Source organism: Budorcas taxicolor, chromosome 16, assembly GCF_023091745.1.
Source record: "Budorcas taxicolor isolate Tak-1 chromosome 16, Takin1.1, whole genome shotgun sequence".
Taxonomy (NCBI): Eukaryota; Metazoa; Chordata; class Mammalia; order Artiodactyla; family Bovidae; genus Budorcas; species Budorcas taxicolor.
The window spans coordinates 42,217,073-42,232,863 of record NC_068925.1 but is presented as its reverse complement, the minus strand read 5'-3'; the positions used below and the strand labels follow the sequence as shown (position 1 = coordinate 42,232,863).

General features: G+C 41.1%; 1 protein-coding gene across 1 annotated transcript in view; it reads left to right on the top strand.

The window, feature by feature from the left end:
- Positions 1 to 15,791, top strand: part of VPS13D (vacuolar protein sorting 13 homolog D) — a 266,036-nt gene that overhangs the window by 80,248 nt on the left and 169,997 nt on the right. Inside the window, exons 33-39 of the mRNA XM_052654160.1 lie at positions 1,358 to 1,513; positions 2,700 to 2,910; positions 3,424 to 3,498; positions 6,728 to 6,934; positions 9,064 to 9,153; positions 11,742 to 11,882; positions 14,097 to 14,219. Coding sequence (XP_052510120.1) covers positions 1,358 to 1,513; positions 2,700 to 2,910; positions 3,424 to 3,498; positions 6,728 to 6,934; positions 9,064 to 9,153; positions 11,742 to 11,882; positions 14,097 to 14,219 — 1,003 coding nt within the window. The remainder of the gene's footprint in view (positions 1 to 1,357; positions 1,514 to 2,699; positions 2,911 to 3,423; positions 3,499 to 6,727; positions 6,935 to 9,063; positions 9,154 to 11,741; positions 11,883 to 14,096; positions 14,220 to 15,791) is intronic.

Sequence of the window (15,791 nt, the reverse complement as noted above, 5' to 3'; positions counted from 1 at the left end):
ATGCCCGGGAAGAAAAAAGGAAAATGGAACTTTCCTGCTCCAGAATCTTAGAAAAACTCCATGGCAAAATATTTGAGCTTCCTGGAAACTCCTTTCAGTCTTGTTCTTAAGGTGGCAGAGTTGAATCTGAATTTTAAGACTACCCTAATACATCCTTGGGGGGGAATTGTAAATAAGGCAAAATGAGCTAATGTTGAATACAGCAGAGGACCTTGGTGTCATATGCTTTTCAATAGCTCTAGAAAATTCCAGGCTTCCCTGGTGGCTCAAATGGTAAAGAGTCTGCCTGCAGTACAGGAGACCTAGGTTTGATCCCTGGTTGGGAAGATCCCCTGGAGAAGGAAATGGCAACCCACTCCAGTATTCTTGCCTGGAAAATCCCATGGGTCGAGGAACCCGGTAGGCTACAGTCCATGGGGTCGCAAAGAGTTGGACATGACTGAGCGACTTCACTTTCTTTTTTCTTTCTTTAGAAAATGCCAGAAAAGAGGAAGGAGCAAGGGAGACTAAAGCGATGCTTTCTTCTTCCTCCTCTACTCTTGCTGAGCATGCAGCATAATATGGTCCTGGAATGGGCATCCTCCGTCCCTATTCTCTCCCCATAAATACGTTTTATTTTTATTAGAACATCTCAAACGTACAGAAAGTAAACAGAATAGTATAATGAACCCCTATGTACCTTTCACATAGCTTCAGTGATTAATGTATTTATTTTCACTTATGATGGTAACAACTATATTACATGAAATTAGGGAAGGGGTGGGAAAAACCACTTATCGCCACCTATCTCACCTACATAATCTCTCTTGACATTTTGATGTATTTCTTCCCTTATAGTTTTGGCGTAATGTTATTTTGATTGGGCTGCTTTTTCACAACCAGTATTGTAACTGTTTTCCTGCCTTTCTAGGTAGTCTTTTAAACTGTTACTTTTAAATGGCTGCAAAATACTCTGCTGAGTAGATGGGGAATATCTTGAAAACATTGATTCTCTAAATTTTATTTTTTAACTTAGCATTAAATGATGTTTCGGTGAATTTTTCTGTGTTTTGATTACTTCCTTGGATTAGTTCCCATCAAGAGTAGGATTATTGGATCAAAGGGTGTGAGATTTTTAAGTCTCTTGTTATGTATTGCGAAACTGCCTTTCCCACGGGTGAAGCGCTGTGCTGCTGGCAGTGGGTGAGGCCACCAGCCTCACTCGTCACAGTGTTCATTTCAGTGGTTGTTACGGGTCTTTTATAGGAGAGGACTGATGCTTCCGAGATGGCCCCCTTTTCTCTCCTGGAAGAGTCTCCTGGTGGGACTCTTCCTAAATCAGACATTAATTCACGCTATTTTACATTTCATCCTCTAGGTGTTTTCGTGCCGACTGGGGAATGAGCACGACACAGCTCTTTCAATCGTCGATCCAGTACAAATTCATGTGGAACTGGTGGGAAATTCTTCTTACCAGAATAGTTCAGGATTGATGGATGCATTCAATAGCGAAGATTTTCCTCCCATCTTAGAGGTAATGATGACAAGTCTGGATAACACACTGAGGCTCTCCCAAACACTTCCCTTTACTTGAACTACTTAATTTACTCTGCCAGACTCAACAACAGTTCCATTACTTCAGCAAATGCAAAATACATATGACATTGTCTCTGCCCTTTTGTCTTATGGAGAATGAAAGACCTTTTGATTGGTATGATCTTGAAGTTCTATGAAGTTTACAGAAAGTGGAGTTCAACATAGTTAGGGATATTGACTGTGAGTGAAACAAAAGAAGAGTCTATCAGGAGCGTAGGATGTAAATAGGCTAAGAAGGAGAGCAGTTCTGAATTAGGAAGCAGCAAAGTCAGGGGTAGAAGTGGCCCAGCAGAGCTGAGACTGAGGGAGGTCTCACTGTAAGAAGTCTGGGGATGTGAGGAGGAGGGAGAGGAGAAGCAGAGCAGGTGAAGCCAGGGCAGGACCAGTTAAGACTTGGATGTTTTATTTCTTTGGTAGAGAGGGAGTAATTAATTCATAATCCATTTGAACTATAGGAGGTTTGAAAGAGAAAAGCCATTCTGATTTTTTGGCTTCAAAAAGAAAAAAAAAGGTAAAAGTAAGTAATAAATAAAGTACTATACCCAGACTTCAAGCAGACATCCCATTTTAAAGTGGTCTTATGTTGGTGTCTGTACAGCTTTTTCCACTGGTAGCTGAATTGCTAATGACTGAGGAACACCAGATTTTTAGAAATATTAATATAGAACTTGACTCATTTAAGGCTCTGTTTGAATAAAGGAGAGAGAAATTTTGTAGGGGGGTCAGTTGGCTTCAGAAATTTAAAAAATTAAATAGAGCAAAGCAAAATGGATTAACAGAGTGTTACTAATTGGCTCTGGAGGAGGCAAGGATCGCCTTCCTCTGATTCTCTGCTTTGATGATTATATATACTTGTAAGAAGATCATTCTACCGAATTATTAAGTGCTCTAGTAATTTGCCCCATGTAGTATTTTTTGTTTGGTACAGTTTTGTGACATTGGACCTCACATCTGAGACATCTTACCTTGTGGCTATTAGTGCTTGATTTCAAGATCTCCCCAGTCTTCAAAATGAGGACGTGTCTGTTCTATTTCTAGAACCAGAGTTAGAGTGGTACCTCTGAGAGGTGTGGACACAGAAGCCACTGCAGCTTTAAAAACTGCCACCTTTTAAATCTTGTTAGATTCAGTTACAGGCCCTGGATATCAGACTCTCCTATAATGATGTTCAGCTGTTTCTTGCCATTGCAAAATCCATCCCAGAGCAAGCTAATGCTGCGGTGCCAGACGCGGCGGCCTTGGAGGCCAGCTCCGTTCACAGCTACCTTCCTGGTGCTTCTCGAGGGGGAGAGGAAGTCAGAGAAGGGACAAGACACACCTTAGACCCTGTCTTGGGTAGGTATTTAACCATAAAACCCGTTCAGCCTTCTCTCAAACTCCCCTTCTTCTTGTTTAAGGTTTTCTTTTGCACAATTAGATTATTCAGGGTATAATTGTCTGTCATTAAGTATAATTGTTAAGTGATAAGTATGACTAATTCTTACTTTTAAAATAAAGAAAACGCCCCAAACCAACTATTCTAACCTACAGTATTTTTCCTTTTATCATTTCTTCTAGAGATACGGGTAATGCTAAGTAAGGTTTAGTTTTAAACTTTGTTTGTAAACTTTTGAATACGGATAATAATACCGAGTTTCAGTTTTAAGCTTTTAAAACATAGCCAATATAGGGAAAAGACTTAAAAACTTCAGGGTATACTTGATAACTTCCAATTAGGAGCTTATTTTTGCCTATAGAAGTGAAATGACTTGAGTCACCAGTTTCTGATTTCTTTTTTTGCTTCAGTTAGTCTGTGGGTTAATTTACATTAAATTACTTATAAAAATATATATACCATTTCCCCCATAGAATTACAGCTGGCTAGACTGCAGGAGCTGGGGTTTAGCATGGATGACTGCCGCAAAGCTCTCTTGGTGTGTCAAGGTAATTTGAATAAGGCTTTTTCCTTTATCTATTATCTTGATAAACAATAATGTTTGATAATGTTTGTCTTTCCATTTCCTCCCCTATTCCCATGGATGCCTTAGTGAGCTGGAGTGTGTTTTGAAAGCCCTCTGTGGTTTTCTGTGGGCTGAATATAATCTTGGGCCCGTAATAATGGGATGCAGTATTTTATCGTGGATGTAAATGTGGGCTCTGGAGCCGACTGCTTGGCTTCAGATCCTTGCGCTGTCCCCTACTGGCTCTTTGTTTGTGACCTGGGCAAGTTTGACCTCTGTTTCAGTGCTTCCTTATCTGTGCAAGTGAGGATTAGAGGACCTCCCTTGGTCTTTTGTTGCTGAGAAGCACGCTATGCAAAACACACAGCATGTGCCCTGTAGACTGTTAGCACTGTTGCTGCTGGGAGTAGTAATGGTGGTGACACTGATCAGCTGGGCCATTGATCGAGCTCCTCTGTGCCTAGTCATGTTTCTTGTCGAATCCTCATTCCCTTGGTGGTGGCATTCTTAACCTCACTTCAGATGGGGAAACCGGCTCAGATGGTTTGGTAAGGCTATGGTTTGGTAAGATGGTTTCGTCTCAGACTATGTCTTAGCGTGAGGCTGGGATGGGTTTAAAGCCAGGTGTGCCCCTCTTCCTTCCACTGTGTCACACCACCTCTCCACCTCCCTCTGTGCTCTCCTTGTCTTTAAATCAGAGATACAACAAAAGCTGTATATTTTCCTAGTCTTGATACTTGGATGTATATCCTCCCTTTTTATTTCTCTGTGTGGTGGCTCAGTGGTTAAAGCGTCTGTCTGCAATGCAGGAGACCTGGGTTCAATCCCTGGGTCAGGAAGATCCCCTGGAGGAGGAAATACTGGATCCACTCCAGTATTCTTGCCTGGAGAATCCCATGGGCAGAGGAGCCTGGTGGGCTACAGTCCATGGGGTCGCAAAGAGTCGGACATGACTGAGTGAATTCAGCCAGTTCAGCCAGCCATGTACTATATACAGGCGTACCTTGGAGATTTTAGGGGGTTGGTTCCAGACCACCACAATAAAGAAAATACTGCAGTCAAGCGAGTCACACACATTTTTTGATTTCTCAGTGCGAATAAAAGTTGCTTTTACACTCTATTGTAGTCTGTTGGGTGTGCAGTACCATTATGTCTGTAAGAACAATGTATGTATCTTTATTAAGTAATACTGTTGGGAAAATGATGCTGATAGACTTGCTCAACACAGGGTTGTCACAGATCTTCAATGTGTAAAAACTACAGTATCAGCAAAGTGCAATAAAACAAAGTATGCTCATGTATCCAACACACACACACGCGCATGTGGTATTTATATATGTTGGTAAATTGTATTGCAAATACTTTATAGAATTAGTTACAATTTTATTATAATATTAATAGCATCATCCCTTGTCATTAAAATTATTTGTAAACAATTCTTTTACATTGATCTGAGGACGTATTATAATTTAGTCTTCAGTTGTTTTTCATTCTTTCATTATTATACACAATTCTGTTATTAATATTTTTGTGTATGAAGTTTTGTCTACATCTTTCAGTTTCTTTGGTAGTGAGACTTTAAAAAAAAATGTATCTGTTTATTTGACTGCACCAGGTCTTCATTGTGGTACAAAGGGTCTTCGATGTTTGATGTGGCATTTGGGACTTTTTAGTTGTCACATGTGGGATCTTTACTTGCAAACTCTTAGTTGTGGCATAAGGGGTCTTAGTTGCAGCATGCAGGATCTAGTTCTTTCACTAGGAATTGAACCTGGGCCCTCAGCATTGGGCACTTGGAGTTTTAGCCAGTAAAGCACCAAGGAAGTCCCCCTTTGGTAGTGAGACTTGAAAGTGAAAGTCTCTCTGTTGTGTACAGTCCATGGAATTCTCCAGGCCAGAATACTGGAGTGAGTAGCTGTTCCCTTCTCCAGGGGATCTTCTCAGCCCAGGGATCGAACCCAGGTTTCTCTCATTGGTGGCGGATTCTTTACCAGCTGAGCCCACCAGTGAGACTTAGTATTGTAAAAACTGGATCAGAGGATATAGATATTTTTTGAGGCTCTTTACCTCAATCGACAAATCTTTTTCTGAAAGGATTGTACCAGGTTAAACTTCGACCACTTGTGTGGTCTTATTACATGATTGTTTGCATTACCTATCCTTTATCTCTGAAAACAATTGGAAGGTAGGCCTAATTATCTTGTGTGCCTTAATTTCTTTTTTTCCTAATCATCATTGCTTTTGTTGTAGTTAACTTCATATCCCGTAATGTTTACATTTCGTTTTTTTTTTTTTACTCTTTAGCAATTCAAACACATTAAAAAAACTTCTAAGAGCCTTTTGGATTTTTGTTACTCTTTATTTCTTTAGTAACTGAGGTTTAGTTCCACCAATAATAAAGGTGATAATACCAACTAATGTTTATAGAGCCTCTGTTATATGCCAGGCTCTGATCTGAGAACCTCCCAGGTGCTCACTCGTTTCCTCTTCATGTCAGTCCTGTAAGTGGCTGCTGTTGGGCAGAGAGAGACCAAGCAACTTGCCCAAGAGCCAGTATCTAGTCAGTGCAGGATCAGAAGCCAGGCCATCTTGCTCCAAAGCCTATGCCCTGAACCACCCACCACTGTTACATGCACTGGCCTCTGGTAATTTCTAAGTATAGGGTTGCATTGCTTTGCATTTCGGTTCTGTTCTTTTTTAGCTTTGGCAATCTGGTTGTGTTCAGGGGGCTGTTGTGTAACAGTTTTACAGTACACACATGGTTGAGAAGACCAAGTATGTACAACCTAAGACCTTTGAGAACAGTTACAAAGCAGCACATCAGAATATGCAGAACTACGTAGTGAAGATTAAATGCTTGAGTACTGAGTGGCACCTGGAAGTTTGGAGCCTCTCCATTCCTCTTTTCTCGTCTCCTTCAGTAGATGTCACTGTAGAGGAAGGATGGCTTCCTGCAAGCATTTTGAGCCAGGTCATGTGGTAAACTTGAGTAGAGGTGTGTAGTAAAGAGGGCCTTGTTCTGTTTGCTAAAAAAGCAGGATTCTTATTATTGTGCTTCGTTTTTCTTGTTCTGTCTGAGACTACAATCTGACATCAAGGTTCTCTTGGGCTGTCTAGTAGGTCCCTATCAAATGTATTTCTCTGTTTCCCCGTGAGTTGCTTGAGTAGCAGTGAGAAGAGGTCCAACTGATCACCTTTCGATTTCTTCACAGGTCAGCTAAAAAAAGCAGCCAGTTGGTTGTTCAAGAATGCTGAACCCCGGACATCCCTTTCCCTGGCCTCCAACAGCCAGCAGAGCCAGGGGGCGGCACCAGCCCGGTTGATCTCCGGTGTGGAGATGAAAGCCGAGAGCGTGTGTATCTGCTTTATCGATGACTGCATGGACTGCGATGTGCCTCTAGCCGAGCTCACCTTCTCCCGTGAGTGCTCGCCCAACCCTTAGGTTCATCTCCAAGATTGGCAGCGACTGCTATCTTTTCTTCATGTTACTCATGCTCTTCCATTTCTAATAGCATGGGAGAGATTTAGATAATGGTTTTACATGTGTTTTCCATTATTTGTATTTTAAAGACATGTATTTATTTGCTATATGTGGCCTTCAGACCGTGGGTTGGGAATAATAGAAATTGTCGTTGATGAAATATCTGTTCTGTTAACATGTGTGCATGCTCAGTCACTAAGTCGTGTCTGATTCCTTGTGACCCCATGGAGTGTAGCCCACCAGGCTCCTCTGTCCATGGAATTTTCCAGGCACGAATACTGGAGTGGATTGCTGTTTCTTCCTCCAGGGTATCTTCCTGACCCAGGGGTCAAACACGTCTCTTATGACCCCTGCATTGACAGGTGGATTCTTTACCACTATGCCACGTGGGATGTGCCACATGGGAAGCCATTGTTCTATAAATAGCCCTAGTTAAATAATTCCTGATCTCTCCACTTTGTTTATGTTTTCATGTATCTTAAGATTGTAGTTATTGTTGTTTAGTTGCTAAGTTGTGTCCAGCTCTTTGCGACCCTCTGGCTGTAAGCCGCCAGGTTCCTTTGTCCGTGTGATTTCCTGGTCAAGAATACTAGAGTGAATTGCCATTTTCTTCTCCAGGAAGGTGGGTTGCCATCTTCCCTGAGCCAGGGATCAAACCCGTGTCTCCTGCATTGACAGGTGGATTTTGTACCTCTGAGCCACATCTGGCTTCAGGGAAGCCCAAAGATTATAGGGGGTACTGTTATTAAAGGGATTTAAAAGATAAGCATAGAAAGTAGGGTTTATATGCTATATAGACAATTAAAAAACACAGAGGCTTCTTAAAATGCTCACCCCATTGTCTCCTCCATAGGGCCAGATAGGAGGAGAAACCTTGTTCATCTGAGAGCTGTCCCTCAGCAGAGTGGGGATGACTGTAGAAGGGCTTTATCCTCAATCACATCATTGTAAGCCATGTTAGATGCAGCTACTAAAGATAGTAAAGGAAAATCTCACTTCTGTGTTTACTTTTAATTTTCCATCATTTTGATCTTGTAAGTCACTTTTCCCTTCAAGGAAAATTCAATTCTGGGGATTTAGTTCAACCTTTTACACACTGGGAGTTTTCCTTTTCTCTGTGTTTCTAGGCACCAAAGGGCCACTTGATTAAAATTAACAATGGGAATTTTGACTGTTTGCGTGAGTGTCTTTTCTGCAGAAAATAATATTTATTTTTCTATGGTAATCTTAACATTTTGAGCTAATATTTATGAGGGTATGACTGTTCTCATTACACTACCTTCTTTTCAGATATTCAGGAAAAAATGTGTTTTTTCATTCCCTGGTTGCTGGGGCTGGGATTGGTGGAGAGGCAAATGAGGCATTTACCTCATTCACAACATTTAAAGGGCAACCACGAAAATCAGTGATTAAGATAAATGATATTTTAATGCAATATTTTTAAAAATCAGAATTTATTAAATAAAAATCCCATGATGAGCAAAATATCAAATTTTTGTGTGTTCTCTTATAAGATCATTAGTATTAATTGTAACTAATAGCTCTTTGGGCTTCTCAGGTGGTGCTAGTCATAGAGAACCGCCTGCCAATGCAGGAGATTTAAGAGACGCAGGTTAATCCCTGGGTCAGGAAGATCCCCTGGAGGAGGAAATGATAACCCACTCCAGTTTTCTTGCTTGGAGAATCCCATGGACAGAGGAGCCTGGTGGCTGACAGTCCGTGGGGTTGCAAAGAGTTGGACACAACCGAAGCAACTGGGCACAATAGGTCTTTATTTTTATTAAGATAACATCAATTTATAACATACAACTTTCTTGTGTACAGCCTTATATTTCCACTTCTATATACCCTACAGTGTGCTCACTACCAAAAATTTAGTTTCTCTCCATCACCATACAATCAATCACCCTTGCTCCCACCCTGGTCCCTGCCCCTCTGGGAGCCCTTACTCTGTTCTCTGTATCTTTGTGTTTGTTTTTCTAACATCTCTTTAGTATGCTGTGTCAGCAACAGAAAGTTTTGGTTGTTTCCGCCCCACCACTGCAATAAGATTTGCTTTCATTGCAGGTCTGAATTTTCTGCAGCATGTAAGAACTAGCCCTGAAGGCTACGCCCACTTCACCCTTTCTGGAGATTATTATAACCGTGCTCTGTCAGGTCAGTATAATTATCATGGGATTTAAAACATACACTTTAGCATTTGCCTGGGCCTATCTCTAGGTAAATCTTACATGAAGCAAAGGAGTGGGACAGGACAGGGAAAGATGAAAAATAAGGCACAAGCACAAAAGACACAGATTTTTTTCATATTTCTAAAAATATATTTAGTATATCACAACAGAATTATTTAAAGTTTTCATAGTTAATTCTTTTTGATCCTGGAGTTTGGCTCATTTCAGAACATGAAATGGCTCAGTAGTGAAGGATCACTCGTCTGGCCCTGAGAGCGGCTAACTTTCAAGTGAGATTTAAGCCCACGCACATTCTAAACTTAAGGCCTCCTTACTTCCTACTGGGCTTGTCTCATTAGAAGAGCACTGAGTCAGTGACAGCAAATAGCCTGCCTTGCATGCATACGTACTGTCGCTTCAGTTGTGTCTGACTGTTTGAAGCTGTGGACTGTAGCCTGCCGGGTGCCTCTGTCCTTAGGATTCTGGCTAGAATCCTAGAATACTGGAGTGGATTGCCATGCCCTCCTCCAGGGGATCTTCCCTGCCCAGGAATTAAACCTGAATCTCTTATGTCACCTGCATTGGCAGGCAGATTCTTTACCATTAGTGCCACCTGGGAAGCTGGTAAATGAGTATAACCTGCCTTATTTATTCCCTAAAGTAGAACGTGGTTGCTCAGGGCAAGCTGTTCTTCCAGAGACATAAACCTGGATAAAGTGCAAGTGATTTTCATATGTCTTTCCTTCCATTGGAAAGACCAGGGTAAGGATCTATACAGATGGACATTCAAGAACAATCCGGTAACAGGGCTGAACAGTTTGAGCTGTGACATTCTTTACCTTAAAGAGAGTTCTTTGTAGGTATGGACAGAGTAAACCAAGTAGTGTTGAAGAGCGGTTGCTCCCTTTGAAGTCAGTGGAAAATTAAGCTTCCAGTGTGTTTTGCTGCCTGCTAATTGTTCTAGAGTACGTGTCACATTCAATTTTATATGTTAGTTAACATTCTCCCTTCTCTGTTCTGGATTCACTTAAAGGCAACACTCTTGTTTCCTAATTGTTCAAAATGTTTAACTTCAGAATAATGGTCCCAGCCCTGCTAGTTGAGAGAAAGTTTTACAGGGCATATGGTAGCTATTTTTTTGAGAATCATTTATTTTCCCAGAGCAAGTATTGCTTACTTTTACAGTTGCAGGAACACATTCAGGTCACTAAGCACTAAATGGCGTGAGGAGATGAACGTACCAATGTTAAGCTACATGTTAGATTGGATTTGTATTAGTAAATCACCTCATCTATGGCCGGTGGATTGTGTTTAGGGAAAAATTAACTGGCCTTGAAAAGCCGTGTTTAAAACCACAGGAAGATAGCATTTTTCTCATCCAACAGATGGGCAAAAAGGAAGGGTGACAGACCTAAGTATGGTGAAGATATGAGCCACAGAAGTGTCATTTCCTACGGTCAGAATTGTAAATTGGGACAACCACTTTGGAAAACAATTTGACGTGACCTATAAGCATACTTGGCAACCCTTCAACATACTTCTTCTAGATCTGCGCCCTTGAGAGTCTCCTGTGTGTCGTAGGAAACAAGTGAAAAAAGACGGCTTCTAGTAGTGGTTTTCCAAATAGCAGCAAAGCTGGAATCAAATGCAGTGTCTCTTAGCAGTAGAATAGATAAACAAAGTGGTATGTTCATAAGTGGATTGGAACTCAGTGGTGAAAATAATGTACCACAGATATATGGCATCAGTGTGAGTGGATCTCAAAGACATGTTATTGATCAAAAATAGAAACTTGCAAAAGAATACACACAGTTGGATTCTATTTATGTGAAGACCCCCTACATTAGCAGGACACACTAATGTATTTATTCTTCAGAAATGTATACATGGATGGTAAAACTACAAAGAAGAACACAGGAATTACTAAAAATTCAAGTTAATGGAGTTGAGTGGGAGAGGTTTGGTGGGGAGTGTTATTCAGGAGCTTCAAAAGCACGTCTAATGTTCTGTTTCATAAGCTGAGTAGAGGGTACATGAGCATTTGCAGTGATTTTATTCTTTAAACCATACGTAAATGTTGTTTAAATATACCTTTTGTACATATGACACATTTTAAGATGAAAATTTCAAAAAACTTAATGAATTGCTGAATATACCTATTTATTCAACCAATGGTTCTTGATGTAAGAGGGTAGTTAAATTTAGTAGTTACTTCAGCCACTGACAATTATTTTTCCAACCTGAGTCTGAGACACTTTTTTCCATCTTGAGTGTATCAAAAACAGGGCTTGCCTGCTCTTTAATAGAAGAGGGTATGTCCCGCCTGCCTGCCTTCCTCCCACCTCTGGAAGACCATGGTTGGGGTGCATGTATGCTCTGCTGCCCATGTCCTTGAGACAGCACAGACATCTGTAGGATAACCTGAAGCTAGAGAGGGTGCCTTCTGTGTAAAATCAAGTTGGAAATAAAAAGCTGTTATCCATAGTATGTCCTTGCTGAGCATTTGTGAACGGTGTTCCCCTGTAAACTCTTGGTATCTGCTGAGCAGATGTCTTATTTCCTGTGTTCTGCTAGGCTGGGAGCCATTTATTGAGCCCTGGCCATGCTCCGTATCCTGGCAACAACAGGCTGCTAGTCGTCTCCATCCTCCTCGACTGAAGCTGGAAGCCAAGGCCAAACAGCGCATGGATGTCAACATCACCTCTGTGCTAATTGGTGAGTGGAAAGTTGTCTTTCGGACACTGGTACCCTTCTGTGCATATGTCCCTTGTCTGGAAGGCTGTTAATTCTGGTTTAATAATTGCCTGGGCCTGTACCAGACATCGCTTACTCCTCACAGCTGCTTTCCTGATAAACCCTAACTTGGCTTCATGGTGCTCCTTACCCCATTGCTCCAGAAGTAGCATCCTATGCTGGTGCTCTTGGTGCTTAAGCAAGAGCTTAGACCATGTGGGAAATACCCATGTCCATGATGAAGTTTCTCCCCATGATGCTTGGCCACTGGGGTTTATTAAATGTCCTGGAAGTGAGTTTAGATTCATTTCTCTCACACTATTTACTGAATAATTCTTGAAATGTATGATTTTGATTGTCTTTAGAGCAACGTCAGTTGTCTGTGCTGTTTCTCATCAATTATCATGTTGATATAACTCTAAAAATCACCAGGTTAACGGGTTGTCAAGCTAATGGCGTGAGCTCTGAAAGGGTCTTTGACAATATTGAAATGTACACTCCTGGATTCAATGTATTGAGTCAGAATCTTGTCCCTATACTTGTCCTTATATCAGAAGAATAGTAACATTATCACACAGTGAGATAGTGCCTTTGTTCACCATGAAACTTACTCACTGTTTGAATTACTGATCTGTAGCCTCTGATTTTTGGTAACACTGTAGTGTCTGAGTGATAGTAACACATGCTACAGTTGTGCCTCAGAATCCAAAGGGATTGGTTCCAGCACCACACTCCCTACCCCTCACCTCCCCTGCCCCCATCCACATCTGTGACTGCTCAAGTCCCTTGTGTAAAATGGCCTAGTGCAGTGAATATGGTTGGCCCTCTGTATCTGCCTGCAGAGCCCACAGATATGGAGGGCAGACTGTTCTGTAAATCTGTGAGCTTTGTTCAGGGTATGTGTTAGGTTGAGTCTCGTACAATATCCATTGTCTTATTCCATGTCAGAGTTAAGAGAATGTGTAGTGAAACGAGACCAGAAGTTTATTGATCCCTAAATTTTAAAAACAGTTTTACATTTGTAGGTTTCATTAATATCATCAATGTAATGGTAAATAGATCTCAAGATTCTTCTATATTATTTTGGCTTCTCTGTTATTTCTTATATAATCTGTTCATCTGGAAGTTTAGATAAAGTTTGGGACAGTGTTTTGAAAAGCCATGGTAAATAAGAGCTTACCTCAAACAAAAGAGTTATATTGATATATTTCTTATGATTATCTAATTAAAAATACCCTCTAAAAAGCATTCTTGTCATTGGTAAAGCTATTTTATTTTTTTAACCTTTAATTCCTTATTTCTAAAACTGTGCTGAAACCCAGAAACATTGCTGTGACCTCTTAGTGTTTAAAGAAATATAGTTTCTGTAGCCAAATACTGGAACTGAAAACCAGAAACTAATCATCCTTGTTTAAAAAGTGTGATATTTTAATTAGTAAAGAAGGTCTTTATCCAAGTGTAGTGTGTAATAACTTTGTTAACCTGCTCTTCCTGTTATAATTATCCTGTTGAAAAAGTAAAGCCACTTCCGGAGAACTGTCAGCTGGATTTCAGCCTCCTGAGTTTGGTGGCCTCCTAGCTGGTCTTTCTGCCTCCAAACCCTGCCCCTTAGCATGGCATGCCATGCTCTTCACAAAGCAAGTTGTTCTCTTTCCTAGACTTCTTTGCTGTGTCCCTTATACCCCAGCATGTTATACCAGAGTCACACCACAGTATTCTGTATTCCCTAAGTGTGACGTGTGCTTTCATATCTTAAAGTCTTTACATGTGCTGTTCTTTCTGCCTGGAATATGCTGTCTAGTCCTATTGGTAACCCTCCCTGCTTCAAGACCCATAACAAAGGTCCTCACGTCTCTGGTGATTGCCATGCACTTGGCTGTGTTGTTCCTCCACTTCTCCCAACGCAGAATAAACCTTCCCCTGTTACACGCTCCCATAGCACTTTGTTTGTATTTTTCTTTTAGCTCCTTTCACAGTATGGGGTAGTTTTGTGGTGACGGTTGTTTTTGCTAATGTTCATTTCTTCCAGTGGAGCATGAGGTTCTTTAGGGAACCAGTTTTCTCAGAGTCTAGCATAGGGCCCCCCATTTAGGCAGGCATTCGATAAAAGCTTGTTTTGCTGAATTGAATTGATCTGACTTGAACTCTCAATCTTTACCATTTGTGTTCTCAATATCTTTGGGGAATTTTTCCTAGACCAATACATAAGTACCAAGGAATCGTGGATGGCAGATTACTGTAAACAGGACAAGGAAGTAGACCCCACCCCATCTGAAGATTGGATGGGCTCGTCAGTGGATCCTCCATGCTTTGGACAAAGTAAGGTTTTTCTCTGCACATGTCTGACTAAATCACCTTTGACCTACACAGCCATGTTTCAGTGAGAAATTCAAATAGAACCATCATTTTCTATGGAAAAACCTACAGGAAATTCCGATTGCCTTCTACAACTTTTTTATTCTGTGGAAGGGACTTTTATTTTTTTCTGGCATGACGCGCTGAACTTTTCCTCTCACCTCTCATTCCACCATTGTGGGAGGAGAAGGACCTGCCATGTGCCATTCCTGAATTCCGGTCACGTGGCGCATGAACTGGGGCACCTGAAAATGCACTGGGGCGGCCATTGGTCAGTTTGTGTTTTGCTCAGCAGAACAGTTTAATTGACTGGACTTTGGGCCTGGATTTTGAAGAACATCTTTTCAGGTGTCTAAATCTAAAAATTAGAGTTTGAATATATTCTTGAAGATAGGGAGGGCGGGCTCCCACGAGGAAGCAATTGTTTAAGGCGGGGTGGGGGGTGGGGGAGCTGTACTATAAAGGAGAAGAGAATTGAATGCCCAGCCTCTGAAAGATAGAGAAGTCAGTGTGTTCTCTGTTAACAATGTTTTCTTTCCTTATTTAATGCTTCCCCATGGAGCTCTGATTTCCTCCAAGCTGGGGAGGTTGTGATGGCCAACGGCATGGTCCTTGGTTGTTCCACAAGCCATTGTCATCCAAATTCAACTCAGCCCCAGCTCTTTCAGTGTGGTTTCTTTGGGGAGTCTTGGCCGGACTTCACATAGCTCATGAATACGTAACAATTCCATCTGGTCTGCAAACGTGTCACGGGAAGATGAATTTTCTTAGTGTACGAAGTATTTGAACTGGTTCGTCTCTCCTCAGGGTGTATAAATGGATTTTCTATCTGCCTTGTACTTCTTGAAGGAGGAACAAGGCCACGTCAGCTCTGTTTGCTCTGTGTGTTCCCAGGCTGTTGCTTCTGAGTCTCAAGGCCATTGCTTGGAAGCCAGGGCTTCTCAGATATCATCAGTTTCAATTCTAGCTCCTCCTCTGACCTTCCCCATTTGTGTGTTGAGAGAATGTAATGGAGTCTACCCAGAAGGCTCTAAATAATCTTTGTAATATGTAATGTGACCTAAGGAGTGTGTTTCTAAAAACATTATTCATGCAGAGGGATCTTAAATCCAGACTCAGTGCAAACACTAAGAAGGCTGAATCTTTAAGATTTTGATGAAGGACTTTCTTTTGTCCCTCTCTCACCGCTCCCTTCCCCTTTTATTTTAACATCTCCTCTTTCTTTATAGTTAATAAGCTACCGTATGTATGGTAAATGCCTGTGCTAAATTAAAGCTAGATTTTTATTTACTTACAGATTTTTGTGGTTACTTAAGCTTATAAAGTTTTAATGTATCTCTTTAATTAGGCATGAGTGAACATACCTAAATTTCCAAACTCTCTTCTTATTTAGACTTCTTGGATGATAGAATAGCAAGTGGGATTGTATGCTTCTACTAGGCCTGCTAAAGTAATTGTTGGGCATTTGTTTCCAATGTCAGTCGGTTTGGATCTTGTTGAAAAATCACAAACCTTCAGCTCTTACTCTGGAATATT